This window comes from Puma concolor, chromosome C2 (assembly GCF_028749965.1).
Source record: "Puma concolor isolate L17-30 chromosome C2, mPumCon1.1.hap2, whole genome shotgun sequence".
Classification (NCBI taxonomy): domain Eukaryota; kingdom Metazoa; phylum Chordata; class Mammalia; order Carnivora; family Felidae; genus Puma; species Puma concolor.
Window position 1 is genome coordinate 10,225,239 of NC_141675.1, and position 18,948 is coordinate 10,244,186.

At 49.4% G+C, this 18,948-nt stretch overlaps 1 protein-coding gene across 2 annotated transcripts in view; it reads right to left on the bottom strand.

Annotated features, from left to right (window-relative positions):
- CCDC13 (coiled-coil domain containing 13) overlaps positions 1–18,948 on the bottom strand; it is a 53,403-nt gene that overhangs the window by 23,575 nt on the left and 10,880 nt on the right. Inside the window, exons 2-7 of one of the 2 annotated variants that reach the window (XM_086720557.1) lie at positions 15,716–15,936; positions 13,321–13,469; positions 9,432–9,574; positions 7,616–7,705; positions 3,331–3,447; positions 1,932–2,036 (exon numbers count right to left, since the gene is read on the bottom strand). In XM_086720557.1, the coding sequence (XP_086576683.1) occupies positions 1,932–2,036; positions 3,331–3,447; positions 7,616–7,705; positions 9,432–9,574; positions 13,321–13,469; positions 15,716–15,936 (825 nt within the window). Of the gene's footprint in view, positions 1–1,931; positions 2,037–3,330; positions 3,448–7,615; positions 7,706–9,431; positions 9,575–13,320; positions 13,470–15,715; positions 15,963–18,948 lie in introns of both variants that reach the window. The other variant, XM_086720556.1, reaches the window with a different exon arrangement.

An 18,948-nucleotide genomic window follows, 5' to 3' on the forward strand; every position in this document is an offset into this window, starting at 1 on the left:
TTTAGTTGGACAATGAGAAAAATCACTCCATCCCTTAGAGGCTATTTGAGACCAAGAAGCAGCTGAGTGGCTCCAGGAACCTTGGAGAGAGAGGTTGGAGGATCTCAGTACAAGGAAGAACTCTCTAACAGACAGGTCACCCAAGACTTGGGAGGCCACGGGTTCCTGGCCACTTGCAGGAGATGTTGCAGAGGGAGGACGGCGTTTAAAAGCTGAGAGACCAGCTCAGATCCTCACTAACTGTGTGAATGTGCACAGCTTACTTAACTTCTCTGAATCTCGCGTCCCTCATCTGTGAAATGGGCCTAAGGGTACACCCCGTATAAAGTTATAAGGATTCAGTATCCTGAACTTGTCTGAGCCTGGGAACCCCTAAGATGCTCCTTAGAATGACAAATCTTAGGGCCTACTCCAGACCAACAAGTCAGAACTCCAGGGGAAGGACCCGGGGACCTGCATTTTAATCACCTGCTATGGGTGATTTTTAGGATTAGGCAACATTGAGAAACCCCAAGTTGGCCCGGGTGGGCCACAGCTCACAGTCCAGCACTCATAGGCTCTTGGCCAGTGGCAGGTAGAGGTCACCCCACAGAATGATGGCTTTGTTGCACTGGAGTTGAAGTGAATAATGCCTAGGGTCCTTCTAACCCTGCTTTCCACGTTGATACATAAATGATGGAACACAGTTGGGTAAACCTATGCTGGGGCAAAATTGACTAGGATTCCACAGCATGCTTTTGAAAGCACACATCAGCGCCCTCGTGTGGCAATGTGTGGTAATTCCAGTTAAACATTAGAGAACACAGTATGAAACTTTTAATCGTTTATTTATGCAGCTTAACAATGGTAACGACAAACGTGCTGAGTGCTTATTATGGCCAGGCACTGTGCTGGGTGCTTTACAAATGTTATTTCATTTAATCCACAACACCGTCCGTTTTACAGGTGAGGAGACAGAGGCCCAGAGCGAAGAAGTGATTTACCCAAGGTCACTGAACCTATAGACCAGCAACTGAAGGCAGACTCAAACTGGGGTCTTTTGAACCCCAAGGCCACGCATTGGTCATTAATTACAGTGTTTTGGAGACTTTCTGCACCTTCGTATTGGCTTCAAGGATCCCCATGAGGCCCTGAGGACAAAAGCCACCCAGGAACTGTGAACTTGAAAGTCCCTGGGGATGCAGGCCATGTGCTTGGCAAATAGTAGAAGTTACACACCTACTCCTGTGTTTTTTGGTTTGAAGGCAAAAAAGGAAAATAGCCACAGCTAACCTTTGTACAGTGTTTCCTCCATGCCAGGCACTGCGTTGGTCATTTTACACATATAGACTCTTTCAGTCCTCCCAACAAGCCTGTGGGGTGGCTCCTATCCTTATCCACAGGATACAGATGAGGAAACCGAGGCACAGAGACAAGAATGAACTTGCCCAAGGCCATTACAGCTGGTGACTCAAGAGCTGGGATTTGAAGCCAAGCCAGCCTGGCTCTGGAGCCGCAGCTCTTAGCCTCCAGAGATGCTCCGAAATATTTAGAACATAAAGAGGGGGGTAAGACTAAGTCTACTGGGTAACTGAAACTTTCAAAAGCCCTCAAGCATCTGGACAAAACTGGAAAAAGCCTGCAAGGATAACAGTCACGCAAATTTACATGAACTAGGGAAGAAAATATGCCTAGGGTAAAATAAATCAAAGGTTTTGGCATTTGTTAAGCGCCAGGGCCTGGCACATGGTAAGTGTTATATAAATGCCTGTTCGTTAAATAACAAATTAAAATCAGGCTGGTGGGGGAGAATGGAAGACGACGCAGCCCTGCAAGCATGCTCTGTAGTGCCTCAAGGCCTTTTTAGGGTTCTGTGCCTCTAATGTGGGTCGGCGTCAGCCTTTCTGGGGCATTTTGAGCCCTCTGTTCGGGCCCAGAGGAAGCGCACTCACCTTGCTTTGCAGAACGAGAATTTGTTGAGCCCGACCCCTCCAGGTCCCAGGAGAGGACAGGAGCTGCTGGACATTCACATCTTCCCCAACCTCACTGGTCAAAACCTGAAAACGGCAGGCCCTTCGAGTGAGGCCAGGAGAGAGGGCCCCACAAGAGCCCTAATACTGCTGCCCTACTAAGAAGCAGTGCAGGGTGCACGAGGCTCCCAGAGGGCCTGGCCCCCACCTACACACCTTCCTACTAAGGAGCAGTGCAAGGGTGCATGGGGCTCCCAGAGGGCCTGGCCCCCGCCTACACACCTTCCTCCTGCCTCGCGGGCCAGCTGGCCATGTTCTCAGAGCCGCTGTCCCTGGGAAAGCAGGAATCCCACCGGCCCCAGCATTTCCTGGCGATGCTTACAGCCGACAAGGGACTGCCAACAATGCCCAGAGGCGGCCCTCTCTGCTCTTGACATATTCCGGGATGAGTGAACTGCAAAGTTGACCAAAATCTGCTTCCTCAATTTGTTCACCTGTCACTGAAAACTGAGATCATTCTGCATAGATACAGGAAGTACATGGCCACAGGGCCTTGACCTCTGTAAGAAGCCACCGACGAGGGGCCGTGTCTGAGCACAGCAAGGAGGAGGGCTACCGAACGTCAGTTGGGGGTGTTTGGTTCCAGAAGGGCCCAACATTGTAGCTGTTGAACGGTGGTGTGCAGGCCCTACCTCAAGGCTTTGAGGTGGACACAAAACACTCCAGCTGGTGCCCAGAGCCCCTCTGAAGCCTGTCATGGGAACCCAATCTAGCGCACCCGGTCTCCGGCGCTTGTTTCCACAATAGAACACTGTTTTGGAAATCTTGGCTAGTCTGAGTGGTTCCAGCAGAGAAGACAAATGCCAGAGAATTCACTATGTAAATAAAAATAAATAATGAACCAGCTGGGCCTGCATCCCAAGTCTAAGTATTTTTCTTTGAAAGGGGCCTTTAATACACAAACAACCTATTCATATTCTAATATCACAGACAGCAGAGGGCAGGAGGCAAGTCTTGGCAGGCTTCCAAGTCCAAGGTGGCTTATTAAGGAGAGACCCGGGATCTACTAGGGTGCACGTAGCATAAGGAAAGTCTGTAGCACTTTCCCTGGGTAGAAGGCACTGTCCTTCTCTGTCCAGGGCTGGGAGAGCACCACGAGGGCACCACGAGGGCCCCTCAGGCAGCCAGCAACCCCACTCACCAATGGTCAATATCAAGGGCCGACAGAAGGAAGTTACTGGACCTGGAACCTGACCCAGAGCAAGCAGCATGATGCTCATGGGGCCAAGCACTTGCTGCCCCTGAATGGAACCCATTGTCCTGGCCATGCTCTTCCCAATCCCAGCCATACAGGAAGACCTGACTGCTGGCTCTGAAATACCTTCTGGGCCATCCGGAGCTCTTGCTTCACCGACTGGATCTGGTTGCGGAGTTCACTCATCTTCAGGTTTGTGGCTGCCAGCCTGTCCTGCAAGACCTTCACCTCTGGGGTCTCTGGCTAGTTGGGAAGGACAGAGGAGAGAGTAGTCACTTGTTGCCTAATAGTAGCAATAATCATAGCCTCCATTCAGCCAGGTGTGTGCCAGGCACCGTGCTGGGTGCTCAACATGGAGCAACTCATGTAATCCCCGTGCACCCCTGTGAGGCAGGTTCTATTGTCAGGTGCACAGGCAGAGGATGCTGAAGTGGCTGGGGAGACCCGGTTGGGGAAGGTGGAGCGTGTACGTGAATCCTGGCAACCCAACCCTGGGCGCCAAGCCCTTTGCTCAGAGTACTGCACGTCCACGGACACAGGCAGTGACCACAGAAGGGGGAGCCCCTGGAGAAAGCCCGCAGGCCGCACACCTCCCAGACACCCCCTAGGTGTGGGCACTCTCTGCTGTGCTCCAAAGACTGGCATTGCAGCTAAACCGTCTCCACTCAGAATAAAGAGGGGACTAGTTCATGCACAGAAGGCAACCTCAACTTGGCAGGGGGACGGTGACCATCCTAACTCGGGGCCTCCTTCCCCTGGAACCATCAGCTTGGGCCTGGGGCTCCCTTTCCTGGCAATGAACTCACTAAATAGAAATAAGGACCCAGTTTGACCCCCAAAGACTCCATTTCTGTGGCTTGCAGAACTGCAGCAACCATGAAAACTGCCTGCTGGAACTCTCAGCAATGTCTTTTATTTATTTATTTTTTTAGTAATGTTTGATTTAAACCATTTGGATGCAAATTTTTCTCAAATGTGCTGCCCAGGGGCACCTGGGTGGCTCAGTCGGTTGAGTGCCCACTTCGGCCCAGGTCATGATCTCGCGGTTTGTGGGTTCGGGCCCTGCCTCAGGCTCTGTGCTGACAGCTCGGAGGCTGGAGCCTGCTTCAGATTCTGTGTCTCCCTCTCTCTCTCTGCCCCTCCCCGGCTTGCACTATTTCTCTCTCTCTCTCTCTCTCTCTCTCTCTCTCTCTCTCTCTCAAAAACAAATAAACATTAAAAAAAAATTATTAAAAAAATGCGCTGCCCATTTCTCTGTCTTCAGTATAAGTTTCTGAGACTCAAAAAAGTTTGGCATTAAAGGGATTCCATGGTCAGCCCATCCAAACCCCTTCCATAAGTAGTGAAAATGAGGCCCAGAGAGGGGGAGTAACTTGCTCAAGGGCACAAAGCTGACTGGCTTTGACACAAGTCAGATTAGAAGAAGCCTGGTCCCTCCCCTGCACTAGCTGATTCTCCCACTTGAAGCTGTTTCTGGCGCCCACGCATCACCAGTGGGCTGAAAGTCCCATCGGGCAGTGATGCCAAGACCATCTGCTCTTGCCCCAAAGACCAGGTGAGCTGGACTTCTGGGAAGCAGGGCGGGGGCTGCAGTGGACTTCTGATCTTTCCTCAGCAGCCACACACAAAACCTCCTGTGAACACTAGCATGGAAGGCAGAGCCACGCAGGTTGGGTCTGGGAGGTTCCCTGGACCCCAGAGGTTCTGGACAGCCCAGGTGAAAACCACTGGTGAAGGAAACAGGAATTGGACACACAGCCCGAGAAGTCTGGCCTCATCTGGTTTCCTCGTTTGTGGAACGGGTATAAAAATACTTCTTTGTCCTGCTTCTTCGCAGCTCCACCATGAGGCTAAACAGAGTAACAAATGTGAACAGAGAGTAAACTGGGAACTTAGACAGAACGCAAACGTATCTTTAAAAAAATTGTGTGTGTGTGTGTGTGTCCTTCCCCCTGTCTGGCTACTTGCCGTCCTTCTCCCTGCTCGTGTGCTATTTTACATCTGCCCCAGGCTGGCAAGTGACCCCTGCCTGTCAGGTCTTGGGTGCCATGACCCCCACTGGCCCTGGTGGTGGTGCAGGAGCTCTATTTATGAGTGTCCCACGTGATGGCTGTGACCCTGCTCAGAGCATGGAAAGAGTACACATCCTGGACCCAGATCTAGGACCCAGGCAATGACAGACACCCCTCCCCAAGCCTGATTTCCTCATCTGTAAAATAGGGCCATACAACACCAGCCTCCAGGATGCCATGAGTGTCGATAGGATAATGCACGTAAAGGATGCTTTCTGGGGCAGATTCTGACAGAGAGCAGTGTGAGGGCTGGGGGCCTAGCCTGGCTTGAGGGGGCAGCTGGCAAAGGGGGCTGAGAACTAGATAGTGTCCTAGTGAGGGCTGGACCCGCATGCATAACAGCCTTCACCCCTCTGCTCTGCCAAGCCCCCCAGCCCTCTCCTCCTGGACAGCTGCACCCCCGCCTCCTGCCATTTCAGGGCTACTTCAGCCCAGAGTGAAATTCCACAGGCTTTGTGGGGGACTTGAGTATGGGTATAAGCCTCCCATTCCCTGGGCTATTTTCTTTGAGGGAATAACTGAAATGTAGTCTGAGGGGCACAGACAATGCCAATGTTGCTCACGGCACAGCCCCTTGAAGCCCCATGCTGACTGTGCCAAGTGGAGACAAGGCATTCAGCTCCACTCTGGAATGTGCTTTGGCACACGGGGGCCAGAATGAGGAGTGAGCATGCAGGCCTCTGGAGTGTGGTTCAGGCTGGGGCTGCCCCAAACAGTCCAGTGAGGGGGGTGTTGCTTTTGTCGTCTCTCTGATCAGAGGTACCCTGGAAAGCACAGGCTACTGCTGAGCTGAGGCTTGCGGCCCACCACCCACTCTTGTATCAGAAGCCCACAAGGCTCCCCTCGGCCACGGAGCAAAGCTGAAATTCCTGCTCCAGCTGCCAGTCAAGGCCTCCCTCCGTGGGTGACCCCACGCTAGCCTTGTTTGGCTGACATTCCCCTTTCCCCTCTCAGGCTGTGGGCTGCAGCCAGACGTTGTCCAGCCGACACCCAGCTAGCAAACAGAACAGGTTCTCAGACTCTCAGCCTCGGATTGCACAGCTTCTGCTGGAAGGCCCTCCTCCATCCTCCTTCTCCAGCAAGGCCCATCTCAGGAACTTTCCTCCAGCCCACCTCCTAGCTGCCTCGCATGGTGTGCTCTCTTTGTGAACTCTGAGCCCCTGGGACTCTTTCTGAAGGCCCTGTCCCCCTCCTTCCTTCAATATGGCTGCTCATCTCCCCTCTTGGGCTCCCCTGTGGACAGAGGCCGTATCTTTGATTCCCTGAGTCACAGGGCTCAATCAAGTGACCAATCAAGCAGTCCTTCATCAGTGGCAGACTAGTCAGGGACGTGGAAGTGCTCAGTGTTCTGGATAAAGCAGGAGCAGCTGAACAGTGTCCCTTGGGGCCAGGAAAGGCCCTATAAGCACAGCCCCTGCCAAGGGCAGAGCCCTCCCACCAATAAGACAGGTTTATACAAGACTAGCCTTCACTCTACTAGGTTCTTCTCCTGGAACCTAGGGCCCTATCACTATACACTGAGGGCTTAATTCTCCTCAAGAAAGGCATGAGGTGGCTTTACTCTGCATTGTAGGCAAAAGGGAGGTGAGACTAGAAAAGGAACACTGAACAGGGAGTCCTAAGGCTTGGCTCCCTGTATCTCCAACTGGTCTGGCTTCCCAAGAAAAACCCCTGGAGAGGCCTCCTGGGTTGTTCTTGAGACTCTGATGCTATTTATTATCTGCCTTGGGCTCCATGCTCCCCCCTGGTAACCCACAGGGTCAGACTGCCTTCCTTTCATGGGCCTGCAATTTCTGTTTCTTGGGTTTCATGCCCTACACACTGGTTGAGCAAAATGGAATCTGAGGGACAAGCCGCCATTCCCAATAGTCACTTTTACTTTGTACAAAGGGAAGACTTCTCACAATATGAAATGTCCCCCCCACCAACACACAGGGCTGGGCACTAGTGAGCTCCCTGTCCCTGGGGTAAGATAGAGGCTGGATGTCTCCCCAGTGAGAATGCTGTAGAGGACACAGCTGGGCTGAGAGTGGGAGGCCAGTTGGACAAGGCCTTCGTTGCTGGTCCCTAAATTCTAGGGTTCCAGGGTCCTCAGGCCCCTCCTGTTCTTTCTCTCTAGGGACTGAATCAGAATTAGACCTAGACTCCACTGGGGCATTCTTGGCCTCAGGCCACGGGACTTCATTCCCTGATGGCTGCTCTGAGGATGCCACAATGGTGGGCACTGGCTCAGCAAGGGAGGTGGACCCTGGACACAGGCGCCTATACTCACATAGAGGACGGGAGACCCAGGCCCACGGCTGCCTCCCAGACTCCCCAGCACAGAAGAGAATTCATACCAAGGCTCTGTCTCCCATCTGAGCCCTCGGCGCCTTGGCTCCCACGTCGGTGGCCGCCTTGGCTGGTAGCCTGGCCTGGGCCGCCTGCAGCTGAAAAGTAAATCTCGCACTTAATATTGGATTCTGCTTGGCAACTGCCGTGCCTGAGTGCAGTGCCCTGGTGCCGCCATGGGTGTGTGGTTCACCTTCAGCTCACTTTAGGACCATTAATGGAAGAACTCTCCTCTACAAACTGCTGCGATGAGAGAGGGTTTAACTGATTGTCGGCCTCACTGCCCAACTACACACTAGAGTAGCACCAGGATTCACTAACAGCTTAACACATAATAATACTGCAGCCGTGGTCTGTATCCCAGAGTTCTGTCCACAGTCTGGGAGGCGTACCATAAAGGGACTATGGACTTAATGTGACTGACGAGGAGACAGGGTCAGAGACGCAAAGAAACCTGCCACATGGGCTCATGGCCTGTAGCCAAGCCCAGCACTGCATACAGTCAACTAACCCTTCATTGCTTTCCCAGTTGTTCACACGAACACCGGACTGTGTCTGGCAAGGCTGGGGGTGTGGTCTCTGACCTCATCTTGCTTCACTCTTGGCCACATGGGTTTCCTCCCAGACTTTCTTCCCCACTCAGAGTCTTGGTATCTGCTGGGCCCTCTGCACGGGGGCCCATGCCCCCTTTCCCAGTGTGGCCCCTTCCTATCCTCCATGGACCCACTGTGTGTACCTACTCCTCTACGAGGCCCTCGGGGCTGGGTCTGTGTCTGAGGAGGCAAGGCCCATGCCTATTTTGCTCCCCCCACGGGGCCTGGCACAGAGCCTGAGATGGATCTCAAACAAATTGTTATAGAATAAAGAAGCTCTCATTCAATGCCTTACCACAGCAACTGAGGAGAATTTCGGGGGGCAACAGAATTGGATTTGCGATGCAGCACCACCACGTGCTGTACGACTTGAGAAAGCCCCCTAACCTCTTTAAGCTCCAGCTTCTTTAGCCATATAAGGAGAATCTGAGGCCCATCGAGCAGGATGGAGTAGCTAGAACACAGTGGGCAAGGGCAGGAAGCTGCTGGCAGGGTGTGAATGTGGGAATCTGAACTGTATGGGGCCGTGCAGATGGCAGGCAATGGGAGGTAGCCCAGCTCAGCTCCTGACTGACGGGGTAGCCTCACAGTCCCCTGTCCACGTGCGCAACGCAGGTCTGGTCAGATGGTCTGCATATGGGCTCCATTGCAGCTCCTAAGGGACCATGAACTGCTTGGGCTGTGTCCTTGCAAGACTGGAGGGGTCTGTGACTAGCTGTGGGAGGGCAGGGGGCAGCAGAAAGAGGAAGATGGGCAAAAGTGAGACCAACTGCTAGAGTGCCCTGGCACAAGGTTCCCTGTTAATTCGTTTAACAGACATTTATCTAGTACTTGCTACCTGCCAGGCACTGGTCAAAGCATTTTACACTTAATCTTCAGAAAACCTTAGGGTGAGTACTCTTATTACTGTCATGTGACACAGTGAGTTTGTAGCCTGCTCAATGTCACAAAGTAAGGCAGCTTTGGAGCTAAGATTCACCTCTAGGTGGTCAGGCTCCGGGTCGGCGTCCTAACCGCCATGCCGGCTGCCTCCCCGTGCCCTGCGCCCCTCTTGCTTCCTGACACACTTTCCCCTCTCAGGACGTGACAAAGACTGAGGAACTCTTAGCGAACACTGACCCACAAGCCCTTCAGAGGGACCCAAAGCATCTAAGTGTGGCTCCCTCTCTGGAGGAGTGGCCCAGGGTCCTGGGAGTCCCCTCCAGAGGCGGCAGTGACCAAGGCCCCTCACTTCCCGCTCCAGCTCCCGGATGCGATTGTTCAGCTGCTTCGCTCTGGTTTTCGCACCCTCTGACTCTGCCATCAGCGCCCGGTTCTTTTTGGACAGCTCGACGATTTTGGTGGCGATCACATCCCCGGCCAGACCGGCTGTCCCTAAAGTGAAGGAAAACCGGGAGGTCAATTAAAAGCACAGGCCCACACATCAAACTCATGCCACACTACCAACAGCCCTGGGGTTTGAAAAGCTGAAACCCTCATGAAAGGGCAGAGGCTCGGGGGAGTGGATGCACACGTAGGCACCCTGAAACCCCACTCCGATGAGTAGAAAGGCAGCCATTCAGGAAATTACAAAATCCGGAAGCAGAGTTTTAATTCTATGGGATATCAGTTTATTGCCCCAATTCTCCATGCCCTCCTCAGTGACACGGTTACACACCCACACCCTGTGCTCTGTGCCTTCCGGCAAATCGTGTGTGCCCCCCTCGACCCCTCTATGCCTGCCTGACTCTGGGCTCAGCCAATGACTTGTTTGGCCATGGGTTGTTAGCAGATAAGGCACAGGTAGAGGCTTGAAAAGCACTTGTGCAGTTAAAGCCCCCCCTTTTTCACTCGTGCCATCTCCACAAGAACACAGCCAGGCCAGCTGGCTGGGCCCAGGACGAGGAAGAGAGACACGTGGAATAAAGCTAACCCACCCTAGTCAAGCCCGACCTAGATCTGCTGAGCCCCAATTAACCCCAGATGTTTGAGCTCAATACATGCTTACTGCCGAATGCCGCCAAGATTATGTGGTTGTTTCTGACACAAAGCTTTGTGGTGACACCTAACCAACACAGAGGCATGCACCCATTTAATAAATATTTATTGAGTTTCACCAGGTGTTGGGCACTCTCGCTACTAGGGATTCAACAGTGAATAAAACAGACTTATGGAGTTTACATTCCAGCAGGGGAGACAGATAATAAAAAACAAATAAATATGCATTCCAGTGCCTGGGAGGACTGCCTGCTATGAAGCTGGGCAAGGGGATGAGAGGGATGGGGGTGACGCTATTTTAGACGGAGTGGTCAGGAAGGAAGGCCTGTCTGTGGAGATACGTGTGAACAGAGACCTGGATGAATGACAAGTGAGGGATCAAGCCATCAAGAAGAGTGTTCCCAACTAGGAAGGGTATTCTAAGAAAAGGGCACAGCAAGTGCAAAGGTCCAGGGGCAGGAATATGTTTGGAGAATCTGAGGCCCATCGAGCAGGAAGTAGCTAGAACACAGTGGGCAAGGGCAGGAAGCTGCTGGCAGGGTGTGAATGTGGGAATCTGAACTGTATGGGGCCGTGCAGATGGCAGGCAATGGGAGGTAGCCCAGCTCAGCTCCTGACTGACGGGGTAGCCTCACAGTCCCCTGTCCACGTGCGCAACGCAGGTCTGGTCAGATGGTCTGCAAGTTCTCTGAATGCTTCCGACATTCCAGCAGTGGGTAACCAGCAGGGACACCTTCTTAGGCCTGTTTTTTTTAACACAACTGTCATGTGCCTTAGAACAGACTGAAAGTGACAACTGCTGGAAGGTATACAAGGGTGCTTGATGGTTTTCAAACTGACGCAGCCCAGGCCTGCAGCTGCCCCTGGCCTCCTCCTATCTGCTGCAGAGGCTAGGGACACTTCAGGAGAAAGGCTCAGAACAGGGATGGAAACCAGGCCTGGAAGGACACATGGTCCAGCAGTGAGTTTTCTGTGTTATGCTTTCCTTCCAGGACTCAAAAGCAGCATAAATCCTGGAAGTAGATGTCATGAAGAGGTCCAAGAGAAGCCCTTTCTGGTCTCAGGGGCAGGAAGGGGCACTCAGAGAAAACAAGAAAAATCCTCTGTTGTTGTTTTTTCTTTCTATTCTTTCCCAAGCCTCACTCTTGAAGCTGCAATCCCATGATAAGGGAGCAGCAGTGAATGGGCAAGGACAGAAATACTAAATGTCTGGGTAAATATAATAGATTATTTTTGTCTCCTTAGGCTCTGTAAGATATGTGTAATGATTGAGAGCAAATATTATAACATTATCTGTTGGGATTTTCAATATATAGAGATATAATACATATAAAAGTTGCACTATTATGGGGGAGGGTAAAGGGACCCATATGGTGGTAGTTTCTTTGTTCCACTTAAACTAGTAAAATATTAATTCTAAGTTGCCTGTGACAAGTTATGTATTTTGTGATTGCCTGAGCAATCACTAAAAAATTATGCAAAGAAGTATAGTTAAAAAAAAAACAACAGAATTGGGGAGCCTAGGTGGCTCAGTCAGTTACGCATTCGACTTCAGCTCAGGTCATGGTCTCACAGTTTGTGAGTTCGAGCCCCACGTCGGGCTCTGTGCTGACAGCTCAGAGCCTGGAGCGTGCTTCAGATTCTGTGTCTCCCTCTCTCTCTGCCCCTCCCCTGCTCACGCTCTGTCTCTCTCTGTCTCTCTCTCTCAAATAAACTTAAAAAAAAAAAAACAAAAAAAAACAACAGAATTAAAGCAATCACTAAAAATCCAGCCAAAGGAAAACCAGTCTGTCAGCTGTCAGCAGACTGTCCCTTGAGGCCTGGTCTAAACACACATGCTGGGCCAGTCAGACCTTTCTCTTCAAAATTTGACACTGGAAATCAGAAATGGTGACTGCATAGCATGGACTGGATTTAAGAAGTCCTGAGGAAGAGATGGGGCTGGCAGTCAGACGAGGCCTTGAGCAAGCTGGCAGAGACAGCAAAGAGACAGCACGGGGCAGGCTGGGAGAGAGGGAATCACCCCTGTGTCCACAGGCTCCTGGGGAGGGGAAGCATCTCCTGCTTCCCCCCTGGAACTCATCAGCTTCTCTATGGCCCTGCCAAAGGGCAAGCTGCCCCTTCACATCTGAACCTCAGCCAGGCTGGGTGTGTTTTTCTATTCCTCACAATACAAGTCCTTCCCTTCAGTGTTGTTTTTTGTTTTAGACAGAAAAGGCCAAAGAATGGAGTGAGGCACAATAGTGACCAAGGGCCTTTAGGACACCAAATTCCCGTTGGCTGTGAATTCACTACTGGTCCTCTGCATGTACCTACCCTTAAATACACTGGCTCTCAAAAGGCAGGGAGGGACACTCTGGCAGATGCCGGGTGAGGCCCATTGTCATCTGTGGTTGGTTACTTACACTGACTTTCTGGTTTCGTCAGCTACCTGGGAGTTGCTCAATGGGTGTACATGGAACAGAGGACAATCAGGGCCAAGGTCCCCACCAGATCTGTAGGGCCAAGGTCTAGCTCATAACCACAGAGCCAATGTCTAGTCACACCCACAGAACTAAGGTCATCCCCAGACCCATATGGCCAATGTCCCTACCAACAGAGCCAAGGTCCAGCCCAGACCAAAAGGGCCAAGGCCCACTCTAGACCCTACTAGGTCCCAGGAAATTCCCTCAGAACAGCTAACTTCCCTGTCTCGTCCACTTTTCTGGAGCAGCAAGTGCTGTAGAGTGAATGCCTGCTTCCACTGGGGTTTTTTCACATCCACAACACAATGGCCGAGCCAGAGCACCAAGATAAAATGGACCGCGCTGGCCCGACAAACGTGCAGCAAGAATCCACAGAGAACCCCTGTTATGAGTCCTAGCCAGCTCACCAACACTGCCCAGGATGCCTGCCGACTGTCCCTGCTGCTCCTGTGCTCCCATTTCCTGGCTCACTGGCCTCCTTGGCCTGCTCTCTTCCCCTACCTCTCCTTCATTTCCATTACTCATCCGCATGAACTTGACCATGGCTGACCCTTGGCACTCTCTCTTGAGCACGTGTGCTCTGGAACCTGCTCTTTGCCCTGCCCAGGGGGCTCCATGGCAGCTCGGCCAGCTACCTGGAGATCAGGGCAGGCACTGCCACAGCAATGGTTGAGCTACCTGTGAAGGCAAATCTGTCCTCTTCTATTTTCTTTTTGAGATGTTTGATTTCAAAGTCCCTTTCCTTCAGCAGCTTATACAATCGCCCATTTTCATCCACTGTCTCCCTGAGCTGCTCTCGAAGGTGTGTGATCTCCTCTTCAAGCATCCTACAAGGGCAAAGGCAGAATTATAGGGACCGATGGGGCAGGAGTCAGGCCTCCACTGCCCAGGCTTGTTGTACCTGGTTGGGCACTAGGTGGTGAAAAGAACTCGTCTGTACAAAATGGAAAATGTCAATGAGCAGATTTTAACACACTGTTCTCAAAACTGAGTGACTATGCACACACACTCACACACACATGCACACACATGAAAAGAGAAAAAAGGTTTGAATTACATTGTTTACTATGGATTTAAGAAAGGGCTATATAACTGACTGCCTCTCTCCAAGAATTCATACTTGTTCAAGCATCCATGGAACATGGATAAAAATGTATCATCTTATAGGCCACAAAGGCAATCTTAGCAAATTCCACATAATGGACATCATACAGATCTTTTTGTTTAATGGCAATTGACTAAAATTAGAAATCAATACTAAAAAGACAGCAAAAAAATAAAATAAAAAACAAACCCCCAAACGCATCATACATTTGGGACTAAAAAAAACAACAACAAACCACATGCCTGGGGAACCTGGGTGACTCAAGTCAGTTGAGTGTCTCACTTTGGCTCAGGTCATGATCTCATGGTTTGTGAGTCTGAACCTCACATCGGGCTTACTGGTATCAGCACAGAGCCCACTCCAGATCCTCTGTCCCCTTCTCGCTCTGCTCCTCCCCCACTCACATTCTCTCTCTCTCTCTCAAAAAACATTATTTTTTTTTAAGAAAAACACATTTCTAAATTATTTATAGGTTGAGAAGAAATCATAGCATGTACCGTGAAGCATTTAGAACAGACTGACTGCAGTAGCAATATATATAAAAATGTGTGAAATGCAGGGGAAGGGTAGAGAGAGAGGGAGACAGAGGATCCAAAGCGAGCTTAGCACTGAGAGCAGCAAGCCCGAGGCAGGGCTTGGGCCCATGAACTGCGATATCATGACCTGAGCCAAAGTCAGATGCTTAACCAACTGAGCCACCCAGGTGCCCCAAGATACTGATAGTCTTAACTGCATGTGTATATACACATACACATACATATTAGAAGACCACATAGGAATTGTCTAAGCCTTAAGTTGAGCCTGGGTCTCTAGGTTTCAGGTAAACCTGACAGAAATCCGAGCAGGTGGTTGGTTTTGTTCATCATGAGTTGTCTTGCAAGGTACTCTCCAGCACTTTAAAACACGAGAACCACATGATTGATGGGTCTGTGATCATTTCTACCGTGAGGCACAGAACAGGCTCCCTAGGGACAGTTGTGTGGGAAGTGAGTAAGTTATAGACGTTATAGGGAACGGTTATTATTAGTTAACAGCTGATATCATCATTACTGCTGTTATTCCATCAGTGGCTCGGGCCTCCACCAACCAGTTTCTCCAATTTGGGAAAAGATCATGTGGAAACATAGGTCTGGGGTTAACTTAGAGCTAATATCTCGGAGCCACAGGAACTTTTCCAATTATTGCACAACCTGTATGTTTTTCTCCCATTAACATTTTTTAGTGGAACATTTTGAAAGTTGAGAAACCATTTTAAAAAGTACCCATCTGAGGATGGGTAAGATAGATTCTGGGCCAAACCAGAAGCAAAGAGACAACTCAACAACTATTGTGGAGTTTTGGTTTTGTTTTTTTTTTTGTTTTTTGTTTTTTTTTTTTTTACTATCAGAGAATTTTGTTATCAATATAGACTTCTGCTTTGACAACCAGTATAAATCAACATGCACTGAATTTAAAACAAAATGAGAAGATTCCAGACTACTTTCAACCTTTTCACCAATGTGAAAAACCAAGGAACCCACCAAGAGCTTTCTTAGGACAGGTATGTTTATGGTTGTTATGTGTCAGGAAAGGGAATTGGCATAGGAGAACGATCTCAGATGAGAATTTGCAGCAATCATCATTTATGAACCATCAGAGTTAGCCAACCACCTCCTCAGAAACCCAAACACGGTTTTCATGAGAGACTGAATAAGAAAATCCAAGTGAATAAACTACACCCTGATGAGTTTCAAATTTTCAATTTGACTTTGAACAATTTTTATACACATTTCATACCAACTTATATCCACGGGAGCACAGATCTATCAGAGGCAAGTCTTCAGTAACAACCTCTGTGTCAAAACCTCTGTGGCCCAACTTATACACACACATCTAGTCAACCTGATTGTCTAGCTGTCTGTAATAATTTCTCCCCCACCTTCCCTACCTCCCTCCAGTGCTCCTGAGAGGGTTCAAGTTCACATTTACCTCTGCTCGAAGGTGTGTTTTGAGTTTTTCTCCCCAGCTTGAAGAAGGCTGAGGCCATCCGAGATCTCCAAGGGCTCTTTTTGGTCATCAACTTTGCTTTCGAGGCTCAGTTCCTTTTCCCTCTGTTTCTCCATCTGCTTCTGCAACCTTTTGTGCTGCATCTCCTGCATGGCCTTGAACTGGAGCCGCAAGGTGTCCCGTGCACCTTCATCTGCTGCCATCTTGCCGTAGGAGTAGGAAAAGAAGCCTGCGCAGAAGCAAACCCCAACAAGCACACATTTCCCAAGAGTACTCAGCACACAGTCAGCTCTGTCTACAGCCTCCAAGTCTGCAGTACCCTGCTTAGCCTTGTGTGTATCCCTATGGAAGCCTGGAAGACCCAGCCTCACCTCAAATCCCCTGAAAGCCAAGGCTGAGCTGAACATCCTCCTCCTGCCCTGAATGTGCCACCAGACTGCTCCCCGTCGCTCAGACTCAACACTGCTCTCCTTCCTGTCTCTAAAAGCAATGGCTCTCCACACTGGCTGGATATTAGAATCTCCTAAGGGCTTCTAAAATATAACAAAGCTTGGACACATCCTTGAACCAATTAAATCCCAATTTCCAGGAGCGGGGTTCAGACATCATACTTTTAAATTCTAAGTGTAATTTACACATGGTAAAGTACATAAATCCTGAATGTACAGCTCAATGGACCATTACATAAGTATACATCCCTGGGGTGACCACCTGGATCAAGGTATAAGTACTTCCTGTCCCCAAGCAGACTATCTTGTGCCCTCTCCAGGCAGTCATTCCCCCCAAGAAACCACTGTTCCGACCTCTGCCATTGAAGATGAGTTTTATGTTTTCTTTTTAATCTTTAAATTCTACCGAAGTATAAGTCATTGACAATAAAATATGCCATTTTATGTGTGCAAATGAGTCTTGACAAACACATATACGTGTGTCAGCCATGAGCAACAGCACTGTAGAACATTTCTATCATACCAGAAAGGTTCCTTTGTGCCCCTCTGCAGACAATCTCCCTGCCAGTCCCAGTCCCAGGCAAACTCTGATCTGCTTTTGATCCCTTACATTTTGTCTTTTCTAGAATTTCATATAACTGCAATCATACAGTAGGTAGCCTTTGTGGTTTGTTTTTGTTTTGTTTTGTTCGTGTGTGTGTGTGTGTGTGTGTGTGTGTGTGTGTTTAGCGGTACCTTTTGGAGATTTATTAATGTTGTTGCATGCATCATTAGTTCATTCCTGCTTATTGTTGGGTAGTATCCCATCACATAGATATACCACAGTTTGTTCATATATTCACCTGTTATTGGACACCTGAGCTGTTTCCATTTTCAGCTATTATGAATAAAAACTGTTATAAACATTCATATACAAGAAAGTCTTTGTGTGAGCATACGTTTTTATTTCCCTTGGGCAAATACATAGAAGTGGAAATGCCAGCTTATATGGTAAATTTATGTTAGCTTTATAAGAAACTGCTAAATTGTTTTCTAGACTGGCTGTAACATTTTACATTCCCACCGGCAGTGTTTGAGAGTTCCAGTTGCTCCATATCCTTGCCAGCACTTAGTATGGTCAGTCTAAATTTTAGTCTCTCTAGTGACTATGAAGTAGCATCTCAATGTGGTTTTAATTTGCATTTCCCTGATATCAAATTATATCGAGCATCTTTTCCTGTGCTTACTGGCCATTTTCATATCTTCTTTTGTGACATGTCTATTGATATTTTTTGCCCATTTTTAAATCACGTTGTCTGCTTATTATTGAGTGGTCAGAGTTCCTCATACATTCTGGGTATTTTTGTCTACTTTTGAACTTCAGGTAAACAGAATAACAGAGCACGGACACTGGAATTTTTAAACGGCCTCCTCATGTCTGGTGTTAAGCACCCCTGCCTGAAACCAAACTGAAGTCACAACATCCACCCACCATCCAAGTAGTGATAAATCTTGTTGATCCTCCATAAATGTCTTTACATAAATGTCCATGTATTTCCAGCCCCACTCTCATTATGCTCACGACCACCTCAGGGCATTTGTACTTGCCATTCCCTCTCCCTAGAATGCTCTCCCCCCACACATCCACTTTACTCACTTCTTTCAAACGTCACTTTATCAGAGAAGTCTCTACACCATTCCATTGTGGAAAACTTTCTTATTCTCACTCCCCACACTCCTTACCCTGTTGTATCTTTCTCCACAGCACTTAGCTTCACCTGACACACTGTATGTTTATTGATTGCTTCTCTCCCTCTCTGCCAGTCCTACAATGGCAAGCACTATCTGATGTTCACTGTTGGATCCTCAGTGCCTAGAACAGGGCCTGGTGTGTAGCAGGCAGGAAATGAGTATTAGATGAACAAATGACAGATGGTTCTGTCCTAGGACTGTTCAAGCAGGCCCTTACTGCCCTGGCTGCCCTCTCCTTTTTCCTCCTTGTAGTCTACCCTGCATTGGCTGAGGGAATACTTTATACAAAGCACAGCTCTTAGCCTGACACACTCCTGCACCAAAGAACTTCAGCAGATGCCCATTAGCTGCAAAACCAAGTCCAAAGGCATTAAAGGTGTTGGGGGATTAAGCCTCTGTCTCTTCTTCCAGCCAACTTTCCCTTTCTTAAGGCCAGTTCTAGTCTCACCTTGCTGCTCTGTCCCTATATGTCCTTCTCCCCTAGACTTAAACCTTGCTGGTTCTCCCAGGCCCGGCACAAACACCACATCCTTTCCTGACCCCCCAGGAAGAACATGCTCCCTGCCTGACCACCCCCAGCTGCTCCAGCAACACCTTTCCACTGTACTTATCCCTACCCTGTCCTCAGGGGTGGTCCCAGAGCCTACACCCAGAACTTCTTAAAGCTGTCTTAATATTGAATCTGCAGGGATACAATTCAAAAGTACTGATATCCAGGCCCCAGTCCTGGAGGATTCAATCTAACTAGTCTGGGGTGGAGACCAGGCATGGGGCTGTGTTAGTGCTGCCCAGGTGGTTGGGATGTGCTGAGAACTGAGCCCACGGTATAGCCTTTGAGCCTGTCACAGCAAAAGAGGAGCTGCTGTTACCTTGGAATTCCTCACTAGGTAGCTCTGCCCTGTTAGAGGAACTATATAACTATAACTGTAACTATAACTATAACTATAACTATAACTATATCGCTCTGTCCTGTTAGAGGAATTAACTCAGCAAGTCTGGGTTGTCCACACCCTGCACATTCCAAAGGAAGGTTTG